This window comes from Podarcis muralis, chromosome 6 (genome assembly GCF_964188315.1).
Source record: "Podarcis muralis chromosome 6, rPodMur119.hap1.1, whole genome shotgun sequence".
NCBI classification, from domain to species: Eukaryota; Metazoa; Chordata; class Lepidosauria; order Squamata; family Lacertidae; genus Podarcis; species Podarcis muralis.
In genome coordinates, this window is record NC_135660.1 from 87,727,943 (window position 1) to 87,745,247 (window position 17,305).

General features: G+C 45.3%; 1 protein-coding gene across 1 annotated transcript in view; it reads left to right on the plus strand.

The window, feature by feature from the left end:
- The first annotated feature begins 3,150 nt into the window (after positions 1-3,150).
- LOC114596996 (broad substrate specificity ATP-binding cassette transporter ABCG2-like) overlaps positions 3,151-17,305 on the plus strand; it is a 35,353-nt gene continuing 21,198 nt past the window's right edge. The window contains exons 1-6 of the mRNA XM_077930692.1: positions 3,151-3,298; positions 6,644-6,943; positions 10,753-10,812; positions 12,959-13,073; positions 14,422-14,574; positions 15,617-15,774. Coding sequence (XP_077786818.1) covers positions 6,654-6,943; positions 10,753-10,812; positions 12,959-13,073; positions 14,422-14,574; positions 15,617-15,774 — 776 coding nt within the window. The 5' untranslated portion in view covers positions 3,151-3,298; positions 6,644-6,653. The remainder of the gene's footprint in view (positions 3,299-6,643; positions 6,944-10,752; positions 10,813-12,958; positions 13,074-14,421; positions 14,575-15,616; positions 15,775-17,305) is intronic.

A 17,305-nucleotide genomic window follows, 5' to 3' on the forward strand; every position in this document is an offset into this window, starting at 1 on the left:
TCCTTGGGCACGTCCACCAAAGGTGAAAGAATGTACCTTCCGTTTCTTTACACTTCCAACATTTATTATCGGGCAAATGATAGATTTTTGCAAGCTTGACTGGTGTCATGTACCACCTGTATATCATTTTCATAATATTCTCTCTTACCACAGGGGTCATTTAACCAGCCGACAAGCTGCCCCCAAACTGAGCCACCCGCTTAGCAAGCCCCCATGCGCTGCACTAAACCGGCACGGCGCAGGGACTCACTTCTGCGGTGCCAGAAATCGGATCTGTGCAGACGTAGGCACTGTAAATAGCATCTGCGCAGATGCAGACGGCAGAAAGCGCAGGCTCGCACGCTCACACACATGTGCAATTCGGCCCATGGAGAGATCTTCGCCAGAGTGAACCAGCCCAGGCAAGGCAAACCTTGCTGACCCCTGCACTAGAGGGCAACAGAGCTGCTTAGTCCATTTCATAGCTTACCCTCCCAGGGCCCCTATTTTCCAGCGACAGTCCTGGAATGACAGAAGCCGTCCCAGTTTCTGATTTGATCCTGAAATATCCTGGTTTTCATTTTTCCTCCTCTCCACGTCTCAGAGAACAATTTAAAGTGGTGTGGGTGGGTGCAAAAACAGAGTCCTGTTTATCCTAAAATAAAATCCCTGCACCAAATACAGTGGTACCTCGGGTTACATACACTTGAGGTTACATACGCTTCAGGTTACAGACTCCGCTAACCCAGAAATAGTACCTCGGGTTAAGAACTTTGCTTCAGGATGAGAACAGAAATTGTGTGGCGGCAATGCGGCAGCAGGAGGCCCCATTATCTAAAGTGGTGCTTCAGGTTAAGAACAGTTTCAGGTTAAGAACAGACCTCCGGAATGAATTAAGTACTTAACCTGAGGTACCACTGTAAAGGAAATGGTGAAGCTGGCATACAAAGCACTTCCTATATTTTCAAAGGAAAAGGTCACCAATGCGCTTTAAATTTTTCATTGCAATGCTTCCACAGTCAGCCATTTCATAGGAAACATATGGAGTGTTTATTCCTTTATTGTAAATGGCGCTTGACACTGCCTACTCAGAAGTAAGACGTTTCCAGGCTCTGTTGTATAGCCGTACCTCAGAAGTCGAACACCTTGCGAGTCGAATGTTTTGGCTCCTGAACGCCGCAAACCTGGAAGTGAGTGTCCCAGTTTGCGAACGTTCTTTGGAACCCACACATCTGATGCTGCTTTTGTGGCTTCTGATTGGCTGCAGGAGCTTCCTGCAGCCAATGAGAAGCTGCACTTTGGTTTCCAAAAGTTTTGGAAGTCGAACGGACTTCCGGAACAGATTCCATTCGACTTCCGAGGTACGACTGTACTTAAACTGCAAGACAGTATTCTGGAACTACATGCACAACAGCAAATAAAGGACAGTGGGATACATATGGGCTAGGTGTTCATCACTATGCAGATGACACCCAGCTCTCCCTCTCCTTTAAATCAGAACCAGCGAAAGCGGTGAAGGTCCTGTGTAGGTGCCTGGAGGCAGTTGGAGGATGGATGGCAGCTAACAGATTGAGGTTGAATCCTGACAAGACAGAAGTACTGTTTTTGAGGGATAGGGTTAGGATTAGGGGTAGGGTGTGGGGGATTCCCTGGTCCTGAATGGGGTAACTGTGCCCCTGATGGACCAGGTGTGCAGCCTGGGAGTGATTCTGGACTCACAGCTGTCCATGGAGGCGCAAGTTAATTCTGTGTCCAGGGCGGCTGTCGACCAGCTCCACCTGGTAAGCAGGCTGAGACCCTACCTACCCGCAGACTGTCTTGCCAGAGTGGTGCATGCTCTAGTTATCTCCCGCTTGGACTACTGCAGCACACTCTACGTGGGGCTACCTTTGAAGGTGACCCGGAAACTGGAATTAATCCAGAATGTGGCAGCCAGACTGGTGACTGGGAGTGGCCGCCGGGACCACATACCACCAGTCCTGAAAGACCTGCATTGGCTCCCAGTATGTTTCTGAGCACAATTCAAAGTGTTGGTGCTGACCTTTAAAGCCCTAAACGGCCTCGGTCCTGTATACCTGAAGGAGCATCTCCACCCCCATTGTTCTGCCTGGACACTGAGGTCCAGCGCCGAAGGCCTTCTGGCGGTTCCCTCATTGCGAGAAGTGAGGTTACAGGGAACCAGGCAGAGGGACTTCTCGGTAGTGGCGCCTGACCTGTGGAACTCCCTCCCTGCAGATGTGAAGGAAATAATCAGCTATCCTGTCTTTAAAAGACATCTGAAGGCAGCCCTGTTCAGGGAAGTTTTTAATATTTGATGCTGTACTGTTTTTAACATTTGATTGAGAGCCGCCCAGAGTGGCTGGGGAAACTCAGCCGGATGGGTGGGGTATAAATAAATTATTATTATTATTATTATTATTATTATTATTATTATTATTATTATTAAATACATTTAGGGTGGGAAACTTTTGTTTCTTTGATTGTTTGATGTCCCTATTATAAGGTTACCAGACGTCCCCGTTTTCTGGGGACAGCCCCCGGATTTACAAATCAGTCCCCATACAAAATCCATTGAAGTGTCCCCGGATTCATTGAAAAAAATCTGGTAACCTTACGGCCTATTATGGAATAGGACATCCAGAGAGGAGGGTATGTTATTCTAGGGAGAGTGTGTAAAAACCTACTTGTACTTCACCACTGGTTGCGAAGCAACACAAAAAGAGATTGCAAGGGGAAAGGATTTTTTATTTCTGTCCAATTTATAAATTGAGGCAAGAACAGGGCACAGGTTCAAACAGCAACCTGGAAAAACAGGAGGAATTCCGGCAGTCATGTTTGCAACCTGCATGCAGTTTCTTACACGGCTTTTCAGGAATAAGGCTTTTCAGGGATAAACGTGGAATCATCAGTGGGAGAAAGGGGACGTCTCCAAATTCAAAACCGGAAGATTCTTTTTCCTACATCTCCGACGATCTTCCGAAACCCCCCTATCTGCCAAAAGAAAAAGACAAAAAACCAACCACAAGAAAAATACAGTTAAAATTCTCTTTACAAAGGCACTCTGACTCTCTGCTTGTGACTTCTCCTCCAGTGACCTCAGGGGAGATTGCGTGACAGCAGTAATTTGACACTCCCATCAGCATCAGAAGCTGCTAATGAGTGAGAGTTCCTCAAACAAAAGTTTATGTAAGTTGCCTTGAACTGAGTCAGCAGCAACCAGGGAATAGCGGTTTTCACCTTCAGTTCTGCTGGGGAGAGACCTGTAGGCAGCTGAGCTGAATCGGACCGGGAGCTTTTGGGCAGCAACAGAACCAAAGAGGTACTGAATCGCTTGGGCAGTGGAAGTAGAGAGGATGCTGTGTAATGGCTAGTTTGCCTGTCACTCTTTTCGCCTCACTGCTATCTGCAATTTGTGTTACTTACTTGGGGCTAAGTTTTCAGAGGGCTGGGAGTCTGCCGGGCTGCTCTGCAGAGAAGGCAGTTTGTTGTTGTTGTTTAGTCGTTTCCGACTCTTCGTAACCCCATGGACCTGAGCACGCCAGGCACTCCTGTCTTCCACTGCCTCCCGCAGATTGGTCAAACTCAAAGCTGGTAGCTTTGAGAACACTATCCAACCATCTCGTCCTCTGTCGCCCCCTTCTCCTTGTGCCCTCCATCTTTCCCAACATCAGGGTCTTTTCCAGGGAGTCTTCTCTTCTCATGAGGTGGCCAAAGTATTGGAGCCTCAGCTTCAGGATCTGTCCTTCCAGTGAGCACTCAGGGCTAATTTCCTTAAGAATGGATAGGTTTGATCTTGCAAAAGCAGTACTCAACACTAATGTCTCACAACAAATGTAGCCGATTTGTAAGAAAGACTGTACAGCCTGAAAAAAGAGAAAAGGCATGTGGTTTTGCAAACCAAGAAAATCTTTAATGATTTTTTAAAAGCCCTTTTTGCCACCCCCCTTGGAATGGGCTAATGCAGAAGACATGGCTGATCATGAGTTCTTTGTAACTTGAATTTGCACTCGCATCAGTTCGCAGAGGATGATCCAGTTAAAGGTCTCCTTTTACTCCAGCATCTTGGCTTCTGAAAGCCTGTCTGTGCTCCTCTCTGCTCTCTGAGTTTTCTTCATAAGTAAAGAAACAGAACGAGGGCAAAATAATATTCAGAATTAATAACAATTTGCAGATTTGTTGTTCCGTTAGCTCAGTCAGTAGAGCAGGAGACACTTAATCTCAAGGTTGTGGGTTTGAGCAAAAGATTCCTGGTTCGGACGAGATAATCTTTTTGGTCCCTTCCAACTCTACAATTCTATAATTCCCCAAAGAGTTGCATCGGGCACCTTCATTGTCCAGCTTCCAGAAAATACTTAAGATGCTCCTTATTACCCTGGCTTTTGTTTTAAGACTCACCTTAATTTTTTGATTGTAAGTTTTCAGTATTGTGTTTTAATGCTGTAACCTGCCCTGGGAACTCAGGGTGAAAGGCAGGTAATAATAAGAATGTAGTTCACCTGTATTTTAGGGCAAGGGCCATGGCTCAGTGCTAGAGCATCTTCTTTCTATACGTGAGGGTCCAGGTTCGATCCCTGCTGTTTCCAGGTAGAGCCAGGACAGAAAGAACTCCTGCCTAAAATTCTGGAGAGCTCCGGCCAGTTATAGTGTGTAGTGTGCCTTTGGTCCCCAGGTGTTGTTGTACTACGACTCCCATCGTTCCAAGCCAGCATGCCTAGTGGTCAGGGGTGGTGGGAGTTTTAGTTCAAGAACATGGGATGGGGCAAGGTTGAGAAAGGCAATATTCAGCTAGGTGGACCAATGAGCCAACTCAATATAAGGCAGCTTCCAGTAAAGTAGGCTGATATTATCGCTAGACTGCGGTGTGGGATTGTGGCCACAGTGGCAGGATCTGAGGCGGATAGTGGCTTGTGTGAATTCGTATTGGAAGAATGAGTTGATCTGGGGACCTTCTGGCTTGCAGTAAAATTCTATACATGTCTGCTGAAAGGAAAGTCTCATTGAGTTCCGCAAACCTTATTATGAATTCAGTGGGGCTTCTGGATAGACATATATGGTTTTTATTATTATTATTATTATTATTATTATTATTATTATTATATAACAAATCCATTGAGCATTAAAACATCCCTAGTTAATTAGACAATTAAAAATGTGTAACAATTAAAAGAGTGAAAAAACAGCTGAAACAGCAAAAGTTCAGTTCAGGGGAATCCGTGCTTTAACAGGTATGTCTACAGGAGCCCGCAGAATGCCAATACTGATGGGACTCTTGTATCTATCTTATAGGATTGCACTGTCAGAAATGTAAACACTGACCACCGTTGTATTTCTTCCATTGTCTATCGTGCGATGAATGGGAACTGCACAGAAGACTGTGCCCGTTGTTTCATTCCTGTTTCAGTGCTTATAACAAGCTCTTGAATTGCTAAATGAACACCTAGCTCCTATTAGAATACTGCATACTGAGCAAAAATGAGATCAGCTGGTTTGCTTATACAGTGGAATGAAGCTTGATTAGAATTATTCATAAATTTATATCTATACAACCATATCATAAAATATAGATGGCTCAGGTCCAGTTGTCTAGGGCAAAGAATTAGCTCTTATCTTCATGATCCCTGGTCTGTGAAACAGGAAGTGTAATCTCAGTTACAAAACTGCTGTAAGAGAGTACAGGTAACGCAAGCACATCTAACTTGAGCACATTCAGCTTTCCGCCATGCTCAACGCTCATGGGGCATGGCAGCTGCCACTTGGGTAGGTCGCAGAGCTATTGCCCCTTCATTCCAGCCTATCCAGGCAGGTGGTACTAAGGATACATGCCTTGCCCTGGGCACTGGCAACCCACGCTATGCCACTGGTTTTACGTGCTTAGCAAAAAACAAAACAAAACAAATTTAAAAAAGGAAGGCATCTGGGAAAAAAGACTTTGGCAATCGCACCCAAAATTGAACCCAATGTATTTTGACTATACAGTGGTACCTCAGGTTAAGTACTTAATTTGTTCCGGAGGTCCGTTCTTCACCTGAAACTGTTCTCAACCTGAAGCACCACTTTAGCTAATGGGGCCTCCTGCTGCTGCCACACAGCCAGAGCACGATTTCTGTTCTTATCCTGAAGCAAAGTTCTTAACCTGAAGCACTATTTCTGGGTTAGCAGAGTCTGTAACCTGAAGCGTATGCAACCCGAGGTACCACTGTACACAATTTTGGCTTTACACGCTTTCTCCAGAGCGTAACCCCTTCGTAGGTCGAGAGCTGCCTGTATCTCAGTGGGATAACGGGGCCCAATCAACCAGCAGAGAAAGAACCCAGCTGCCATTGGACTCCTCTCCTCCCTGAATGGTCTCCATCCAAGCGATAATTATAATAACTATGTCACCTTAAGAAATTGTGCCTGTGCTTGTTTATTTTCTTCTTCCCTCCCACTCCCTTTTCCCTTTTGTGCTGTGTCTGTTATATTTGCAGAAAACCCTTAAGTAATCTTTCCGTAAAGCCTAGTAGATTTTAGGCATGTTATTTTGGGGGTGACGATAATATGTGCCTTGAAAGTGCTGTAGAAATGACGGGATTCTTAACATTTTTCAGAATCCTCAAAGGGAGTGCTTCAAATCCGCTGCAAGAGTTCCGTTCAAAAGCGAATTCAATGCATTTTAATATTTCAGGCAGTGACAGATGGGCACCTTGGAGAAAATCGAAGACTCTGTCAGCGTTGGGCCGATAGAGTTCGACGCATGCAGCAACGGTTCAGGAACAACCGCTGTGTCCAACCCTAGGCATGTATCTGCTGGGAATGAACCAGAACGAGGGGGTCCGTTCCTACGTTCAGTCCCAACCAGAGAATCTCTCCGATCCCCTCGGGGGTCAGTGGTGAGCTTCCACGGCATCCAGTATTCCATCAAGCAGTCCCGGGGACCCCCGTGCAAACGGAAAGTGGTGGAAAAGAAAATCCTTCATAACGTCTAGTAAGTGCATGCAATATGCGTCTTAACAGAAAATTTTGGGGGAAGTAATAATAATAATAATAATAATAATAATAATAATAATAATAATAATATTTTTTATGTATACCCCACCCATCTGGCTGGGTTTCCCCAGCCACTCTGGGCGGCTTCCAACACAATATTAAAATACAGTAATGTATCAAGGAGGAAGGCTTCAGGTTTTTTAACAAAGGTGTATTTAAGTATCTTTTTCAATTCATTGCATATGGCTTCCCAAATTTTTTTTATTTCTTCACACTTCCACCACATATGATAGGTATGATCGGAGACGAGATTAAAAAAGAAGACTACATAATGTTTCAATATGCAACTGTAGCTGCTAGGATTCTACTAGCACAAAATTGGAAAACCCCTAATATCCTGACCGTTAAAGATTGGCAAATTAAACTATTTGAATACTTAGAACTGGCAAACATGACGCAGAATATCAGACAGCAAAAAGATACAAAGTTTAATGACGATTGGACCAAATTTATAACATATATGGAAACAAATTCTAGGAATCTAAAAATCACAGTAGGTTTAACATAATTCTTGCGATGCATAGATGATATAAAATGAAAACTGCAGAATGGAATTACAATCTTATATAATCCAAAACCGAGATGGAGGGAAGTCAATTTGTGTGTTTCTTTTTTGGTCCGTTTAGGTTTTCTGTTGTTTGTTCTTGTTTTTGTTTTGTTTTTTTTCCTCTTTTTTATGTACGGTTGTTTTGTTTTTCTGTTTGCTTATGAAAATTAATAAAAAGAATTAAAAAAAATACAGTAATGTATCAAACATTACCGTACTTTTTGCTCTATAAGGCTCACTTTTTCCCTCCTAAAAAGTAAGCGGAAATGCGTGTGCGTCTTATGGAGCGAATGCAGACTGCGCAGCTATCCCAGAAGCCAGAACAGCAAGAGGGATTGCTGCTTTCGCTGCGCAGCGATCCCTCTTGCTGTTCTGGCTTCTGGAATTCAGAATATTTTTTTTCTTGTTTTCCTCCTCCAAAAACTAGGTGCATCTTATGGTCTGGTGCGTCTTATAGAGCGAAAAATACGGTACTTAAGGAGCTCATCTTCCTGATTCATTGAGAGCTCAAGACAATAAATGTTTTCAGATAGTAAATGGAATGGGTGAGCTGATGTTTTAGGTGTCATTTTTCTTTGGGGGTGGGGAGTTCCCAATATCAATTGCTTAGCTAATGGCAGAATTCTGAAAGGATCACTGCGAATATCTTTACCGAGATTTTGTGTGTGGAGAGAAAAGCCCAGCCTTAAAGTGCTGGATGTGCCTTTGGGAGGCCCAGGTCTACAGCTGGGAAGCAGGGCGAAGAGGCAGTATGACATAAAGATGGGGAGAATACGTTATTGAAGCAGGACCCTCATGTGTGACAGAAACAGGCACCTTGAATAGGTCAAAAAGGAGCATCCAAACCCATTCTTCAGCTCGGCCTCAGTATGAGACACAAGCCCATCCTCCTCTGCCTATAAACCTGCTGTGATTTAATTCTGTTGTTTTATTTGCTGGAGGAATGTGTACCACATGTTAGATGTGACATTTCCCTTGGGGAGACTTGAGCTTCCCATCAAGAGAATGGGTTTCTCCCTTCAGGATGCTTGTGCTGGTCCTGGGGGCTAACCGAGAGGCGAAGTCCGAGTCTAGTCCGAGGTCAATGGTGCGGTATGGAGGCTGTCCATCAAAGCTGAAGCGGGGTCCAAGGCAGGGAGTCGGGTGGGGTCAGGAACTCTGGCAGGAGAGCAGGGCAGGAGAGCAGGCAGGAACTGGCTACCAACAACGTTGCTCCCGCAACCAGCGACTGGGCTGACTGGCTTTTATCTGCCCTGAGGCATAGGGCAGCCCTGGTCCACAGGTGATTCGCCTCGCCTGGCCTGGAGGTGAGCACTCCTCCTGCAGGAACTTAGTTCCCTCTGCCTCTCTGCCCTAAGCTTTTGCAGCTCAGGAGAAGCTGGAGGGTTACCGGACCCAGAGGCAACCTCAGCTTCCCCTGACGGGGCTGAGAGTGGAGCACCTGCAGGCAATGGGTCCTCCATCACCTCAGGGGCCAGAGCAGACTCAGCTGGTGCCTGCACCTGAGGATCCAGCACAGATGAGGACCCTTCAGGCTCAGACCCCAGCTCCGGCTCAGCTGGTTCTGGAGGCGGGGACTGTGCAGGCTGGGATTCCTCAGGTTCAGCCTCTGAGTCTGAATCCCAAGCCATCACAATGCTGCTGCTGCTACTGCTGCTGCTCAGAGCCACTAAATTACTCTGCAAGGTCCACATTATGCAAGTGCCAATCTGATAGCTCAAACAATTACATGGGCAGGCACATGAAAGAGCATCCAAATTTGGAAAACAATAGAGTGTTATGTGCACAAACTTCCTCAAGCCTTGAGAAATTCTAGGGGGATAGCTTTCCTTTCATTTGACTTCCTTTTTAAAGTGAGAAGATTGGAAACCAATAATAATAATAATAATTTATTACTTATACCCCACCCATCTGGCCAGGTTTCCCCAGCCACTCTGGGCGGCTCCCAACAGAGTATTAAAAACACAATAAAACATCAAACATTAAAAACTTCCCTAAACAGGGCTGCCTTCAGATATCTTCTAAAAGTCAGATACCGTATTTTTCACTCCATAAGACGCACTTTTTTCCTCCTAAAAAGTAAGGGGAAATGTCTGTATGTCTTATGGAGCGAATGCGTGGTCCCTGGAGCCGAATTGCCCAGGGGCGAAAATCAGCTCGTGCTTTTTTCTTTTTCTTTTTAGAAAGAGGTGAGGGGGTGTTGAAACGAAGCCACTGAGCAGCTGATCAGCAAGCGATTGGGAGGGAGATAAGGCTGCTGGTAAAGGAGGCTGCCTGGGAGGGGGGAGGTAAAGACAGCAAACTTGCAAGGAGAGGAGACAGGAAGAGTAAAGCAATGAGGAGAGAAATTAGAAGAAGAAGAGGAGCAAAAAACTGCTCCAGCTAAGGAAAAGACACTAAGGTAAACAAGAGGAAAGGGGATGTTGAAAGGAAGCAGCTGAGCAGCTGATCATCAAGCGATCAGGAGGGAGATAAGGGACGCTAGCGATAAAGGAGGCTGCCTGGGAGGGGGGAGGTAAAAGCACATGGATCCTCAGGATTTTTGCATTGAGTCACCCCAAATTCACAATCAGATCACATAGCATGTCCATGGCTACAGCCTGCACCAAAAAAATCACGTATCCATTGTTTTGTGGGGCTGCAACAGCGCAAAAACGTGGTTACAAAGCACGGATCCACATTGATCCTCGGGATTTTTGCATTGGGCTACCCCAACTCACCGTCAAATCACATATCATGTCTGTGGCCACAGCATGAACCACAAAAATCATACACCCACTGTTTCGTTCAGAATATTTTTTTTCTTGTTTTCCTCCTCAAAAAACTAGGGTGCATCTTATGGAGTGAAAAATATGGTAAATCCGGCCATGGGCAGGGCATAGGTTTCTTTGTATATTTCCATACATACGGGCCAGAAACTTGGTATTTTAAAATGGAAGAGGAGGTATTGAAGAATCCAGATTCAACACCAAATATAGGATTTCACAAACACCTGTGGGCAGGTGGAGGAATAAAATTATGAGCAGAATAATAGCAGGTGAACCATTTATATCACCAACAATTCCAGAACGGAAATTTATGTAACAAAATGTTGGTGTGGCAGAAGACATGGGGAAAGGATCTGATGTCATTATGCCACATAGATCACGCAGAAAACAATTGATAAACTGAACCTCCTTTTTATTCATTTTTACTTCTAGTGGCATCATGAGGCCAGGCATGAATGCTATCCTGGGACCAACAGGAAGCGGCAAATCTTCGTGAGTATATCTTAAGGCCAAATTCCAAGTGGTGTGGGAAATCTATTATCAGAAAGTTTTGATTTTTGGAATTATAGTTATTTAATCAGAAGCTACTGGCACATGCTTTGAAGATGGGTGAGGATTTTCCTTTCTCTGTCGAAACCGCTTGCCCAGAAGCCTGTCCCCACCCCCTGCTTATGGAACGGAGAGCAGTTTTGGGGAAGAGGATTAAGAAAGAAGAAAGGTCCAGGAAAGAAAGGATTACAAATCTCCCTTCCAGATACACTTCCTCAGGTTTCAAAGCAAGCCTGTGAAGTTGTGAATTGGCTTTAAAATCCTAATTGCATATAAATTGTGCTTGAAGAATGCTATTTGAAGTTGCATGTAATGGTGGGTGCTATTTGAAAGGGGGATCAGGGTGCCTGTTCTTTAAACCACTCCAACATTTCTCCAATGAAAAAAGAGATGCCCTATTCCATCATCATCATCATCATCATCATCATCATCATCATCATCATTACTCCCCGCCCATCTGACTGGGTTGCCCCAACCTCTCTGGGCAGCTTCCAATATATATAAAAAATTAATAAAACATTTAACATTAAAAAAAAGCTTCCCTATACAACGCTGCCTTCAAATGGCTTGGGGGTTGGATAACCCCATACCCTCCAACATTTCTCTGATGAAAATAGGGGTGTCCACAGCCTAGGACTTGCCGATCAGAAGGTCGGTGGTTTGAATCCCTGTGACGGGGTGAGCTCCCGTTGCTCGGTCCCTGCTCCTGTCAACCTAGCAGTTCGAAAGCACACCAGTGCAAGTAGATAAATAGGTACCACTCCGGCGGGAAGGTAAATGGCATTTCCGTGCACTGCTCTGGTTCGCCAGAAGCGGCTTCATCATGCTGGCCACATGACCCGGAAGCTGTACGCCGGCTCCCTCGGCCAATAAAGCGAGATGAGCGCCACAACCCCAGAGTCGGCCACGACTGGACCTAATGGTCAGGGGTCCCTTTACCTTAAGGAAAAGTGGGACATTTCAGGATCAAATCAGAAACTGGGACGGCTTCTGTAAATCCAGAACTGTCCCTGAAAAATAGGGACAGCGGACAAAAAAGAAAATGAGGCTTTTCTCAGCCTGCAGATACAGTGATGGCAGCACCAACACAGCTGCTGAATTTCTTCTTGTCGTGCAGTAATGGCGCAAAAGGAGCCCTGCCAGACCAAAGTATTGGCACCACTACTTATTCATAGCAACAATCCACTACAGTGGTACCTTGGTTTACAACCATAATCCATTCCAGAGGTCCATTTGTAAACCAAAACAAGTTGTAACCCAAGGCGCGCTTTCTCCAGTGGGGCCTCCAAAAAAATTGTTCGTAATCAGAAAAAATAGGTTGGAATGCAAAAAAAGGTTGCAAACCGGGGCATGCACTTCCGGGTTTGACGTGTTTGTAATCCAAAACGTATGCAAACCAAGACGTATGCAAACCAAGGTACCACTGTAATAACCTGTTTCTCCAATGTTCCATTTAAGAGCATCATTTGCTTGCTTTCCAGTGGGCTTCCTTAGCACAAGATTTGAATTCCTCTTTGGTTCGTTTTATAAGAATTTTTTATTTTATTTTATTTTGCTTATCAGTGTTTTTAGAGTGAGAATGTCTCTTCCAGAGCTGGTTAGGAATAACAGTCCTCAGAGTTTGGGTCCAGAAAAAGACCTCGCTGTGTTGTTCATTATTATCCCTGTTGGAAATCGTAGTCTCAAAAGCAGGAGGACTTGACAGAACATTTTACCATCTCTAGCCTCCTAGAGACACGGGTGGCGCTGTGGTCTAAACCACTGAGCCTTGGGCTTCCCGATCAGAAGGTTGGCGGTTCGAATCCCCGCGACGGGGTGAGCTCCCGTTGCTCAGTCCCAGCTCCTGCCAACCTAGCAGTTCGAAAGCACGCCAGTGCAAGTAGATAAATAGGTACCGCTGTGGCGGGAAGGTAAATGGCGTTTCCGTGCATTGCTCTGGTTCGCCAGAAGCGGCTTAGTCATGCTGGCCACATGACCTGGAAAAACAGTCTGTGGACAAACGCCGGCTCCCTTGGCCTGTAAAGTGAGATGAGCGTCGCAACCCCAGAGTCGTCTGCAACTGAACAACTGTTGCATCCTTTACTTTTAGCCTCCTAGATGTTTTGGCTGCTCGAAAAGATCCTGCCGGCTTGTCAGGGGATGTTCTCATAGATGGTGTCCCACAACCTCCCAATTTCAAGTGCATCTCAGGATATGTAGTTCAGGTGAGTGTCTCAGCTGTTTGGATTTTGATTCTGCTATATCTATTTCCCCTGCCACCCCAGTTCTTGGGGCGATAAGCACCCATCTGCACGACACAGTCAAAGCACTATCATACCACTTCAGATAGCCGTGGCTTCCCCCCAAAGAATCCTGGGAACTAGAGTTGCCGAGAGCTGTGAGACTCCTCTTCCCCCTCACAGAACTACAATTCCCAGAGTTCCCTTGGAAGAAGGACTGACTGTTAAACCACTTTGAGAACTGTTGCTCTGTGAGGGGAATAAGGGCCTCCTAACTGTCATGACTAAAGTCTTTGTGGGCAGAAACTGGAAAGTGCTAGAAAATTCTGGAAGATTCTAGAAGGTTCATTTCCGATGCAAATATTGTTTTGACTATCTCAAGGTCACACTGAGCCGGGAGAGAGAAATTCCTGCACTCAGCGAGCTGCTCTCTATCACTCTCTCTTACTTTCATTTGTACCTTGTGTGTCTGAAGTTTTTTGTAACAAACCTTTGGCTTTTAGGACAGTGGTACCTTGGTTCTCAAGCTTAATCTGTTCTGGAAGTCCGTTCCAAAACCAAAGCGTTCCAAAACCAAGGCATGCTTTCCCATAGAAAGTAATGCAAAATGGATTAATCCGTTCCAGACTTTTAAAAAGCACCCCTAAAACAGCAATTTAAGATGGATTTTACTATCTAACGAGACCATTGATCCATAAAATGAAAGCAATAAACAATGTACTGCAGTCACACACACAATCAATCAATCAATCAGTAGCTGAACTGGGTCCCACACAGTCACCAAAACAAAACAAAATGAGTCGCAAAAACGCAAAATAAATAGCAAAAACAGACAGACCTCGCGTAACACTGAAAACGGAAGTGTGGCACTCAAAACCGAGCATGTTCGGCTTTCAAAAAAAGTTTGCAAACCAGAACACTTACTTCCGGGTTTGCAGTGTTTGGGTTCCAAGTTGTTTGAGTACCAAGGCGTTTGAGAGCCAAGGTACCACTGTAAAAGTTTTTTCTTTTGGACCTTCGACTCTGCGTGGTCTTTTTTAATTTACTGCAAGACTCTGTCCACCAATAACACCTCTCAGCATCCTTAACAAACAACAGCTTCCAGGATTCTTAGGGGGGAAGCCATGACTGTTTAAAATGGTATGATGATGCTTTGAATTTATAGGGCAGATGGGGCCTAAACAGAGAGTAGACCCATTAAAATTAATGGGCTTTCTTCAAGTAAGAGTCAGCTGCTAGTCCATTCAGTTTCTGCACCTGGAATGGCAGGGCGGAGGGAAGAAGGATATTCCTTTGCATGTGCTTTCTTACAGTCAAAATATTCTGCTTTCAGGATGATGTTGTCATGGGAACAATGACAGTGAGGGAGAATCTGCTCTTCTCAGCAGCCTTGCGGCTTCCAAACACTATCAGCTTTCAGGAGAAGGAAGAGCGGGTAGTCCAGATTATCAATGAGCTGGGGCTGAGCAAAGTGGCTGATACTAAGGTGAGCACATCTTGGGGGTAATTTAAAAGGCTTTGCTGATGTTCCCATAGCTGTTAGCACAAGCTTAGTGTTAATAGTGTGACCCTACCCACCCCATGGGACGTGGGTGGCGCTGTGGGTTAAACCACAGAGCCTAGGACTTGCCAATCAGAAGGTTGGTGATTCGAATCCCCATGACGGGGTGAGCTCCCGTTGCTCGGTCCCTGCTCCTGCCAACCTAGTAGTTCGAAAGCACATCAAAGTGCAAGTAGATAAATAGGTACCGCTCCGGAGGGAAGGTAAACGGTGTTTCTGTGCGCTGCTCTGGTTCGCCAGAAGCGGCTTAGTCATGCTGGCCACATGACCCGGAAGCTGTACACTGGCTCCCTCGGCCAATAAAGCGAGATGAGCGCCGCAACCCCAGAGTCGGTCACGACTGGACCTAATGGTCAGGCGTCCCTTTACCTTTACCTTTACCCACCCCATGTTAGAAAGAGAGGTTTGGAAGAAATATCTTTACTCCCTTGTAGCAGATTGCTCAATGCACCTTAAAACTTGGTTAGATTTACTTATGCCTTCATCCACCTTTAAACAACTGTTACCCACAAAATACTTAGGTTAGAATAAATCACAGACACTTAGCTTTCCATATAAGTGAAGCTATCTATTCACAGAGTTTTTGCAGAAGTTACATCCAACAAGTCTCTTATCTGCTGTTAGCAAAACAAAGATGAACAAATAACTTGAAAAGAAAATGATTTGGTTTCCTTACAGAAAGGATCATGCAATCTTTGGGTTGGAAAAGATGCAGGCTGTAAAATCTCCCTTTTAGAGAGATTTTATACGCTTGAGCTGGGAGCCATTCCACAGGGCTTCTTGCTTGTTCCAGGAAACACAAAGAAAAAGGGGTTGGGACAGAGGCTGCTTTCATGCACACAGGTGTCTGTCAGTCAGTAACTGTATAGCTTTCTAACTTCCCAGCTTGAATACCATAAGAACCACTTAGAGGTGTTTTTCCAGTGTCTGATACACGCTTGGTATGCCTAAATTAAATTTTTTGCAGGTAGGAACTGAACTGATCCGAGGCGTGTCTGGGGGAGAACGGAAGAGAACTAATATAGCAATGGAACTGATCACTGAACCACCAGTGCTGTTCCTAGATGAACCCACCACAGGCCTCGATGCCAGCACTGCCAACGCTGTTCTCCTCCTGCTGAAGAGGTAAGACACCCTATCCCTTCTGGAAACCCTTGAAAGTGCTTAAGGATAATAATAATAATACAGTGGTACCTCGGGTTAAGTACTTAATGCGTTCCGGAGGTCCGTACTTAACCTGAAACTGTTCTTAACCTGAAGCACCACTTTAGCTAATGGGGCCTCCTGCTGCTGCCGCGCTGCTGTAGCATGATTTCTGTTCTCATCCTGAAGCAAAGTTCTTAACCTGAAGCACTATTTCTGGGTTAGCGGAGTCTGTAACCTGAAGCGTATGTAACCTGAAGCGTATGTAACCCGAGGTACCACTGTAATAATTCTACAGTCATACCTCAGGTTACAGATGCTTCAGGTTGTGCTTTTTCGGGTTACAGACCCGCCGAAACCCGGAAGTACCAGAACGGGTTACTTCCGGGTTTGGGCGGTCGCACATGTGCAGAATTGCTAAATCGTGCTTTGCGCATGCGCAAAAGCACAACCCGTGTGTGCACGGACGTGGTGCTGCAGGTTGTGAACATGCCTCCCGCACAGATCACGTTTGCAACCCGAGCGTCCACCGTAGTTTTGATTATGAAACAATTTTTCAAAATTGTTTTTGCGGGTCTTTGGGCAATAATAAAGAATGTGTGTGTGATAATAATAATAATAATAATAATAATAATAATAATAGCAATGCCATATATATATATATGTGTGTGTGTGTGTGTGTGTGTGTGTGTGTGTGTGTGTGTGTCCTACCATACCCTACAAAATTTTTCCAATGAAAATAGGGACTCCCAGTGCTGTTTTTCTAGAAAAAGAGGTGCCGGAACTGTTCTCTTAGAGTGTTCTCTTAGAGTGGCAATGGCGCTCACCTGAGAGGTGCCGGAACTGTGTTCCGGTGACTCCCAGCTGGGGAAAAAATCCCTGGGGAATCATACTCCATACCCTCCGACATTTCTCCAATGAAAATAGGAACATCCTAAGGAAAAGAGGGCATTCCGGGATCAAATCGGACACCAGGACGGCTTCTGCAAATCTGTGACTGTCTCTGGGAAATAGGGACACCTGGAGGGTCTGCAATGATGGACCAATATATAGATATATTGTTTCCTGCTTGGCAGATATATTGTTTCCTGCTTGGCAGGGGGTTGGACTCGATGGCCCTTGTGGTCTATTCCAACTCTATGATTCTATGATTCTATGATATATTTATTTCTACCCTGCCTTTCTGCCATCATTGTCCTCAGATTCACAGAGGATAAAGGCCATCTGTGGCTACTAGCCATGATGCATATTTTCTACCTCCACTGTCAGAATACCAGCTGCTGGAGAAGAGAAAGCGATTGTGCTCAGGTCCTGGTCATGGACTCCCCATAGACACCTGGTTGCCCACAGTAAGAACAGGATTCTGGACCAGATGGGTGTCTTGTCTCATGCAGCAGGGATTTCCTTGTGATCTTAAGGGGCTGTACATAGGGTCCTCTAGGTTAGGCATCCCTGAACTCGGCCTTCAAAATGTTTTGGGACAACAATTCCCACCATCCCTGACCACTGGCCC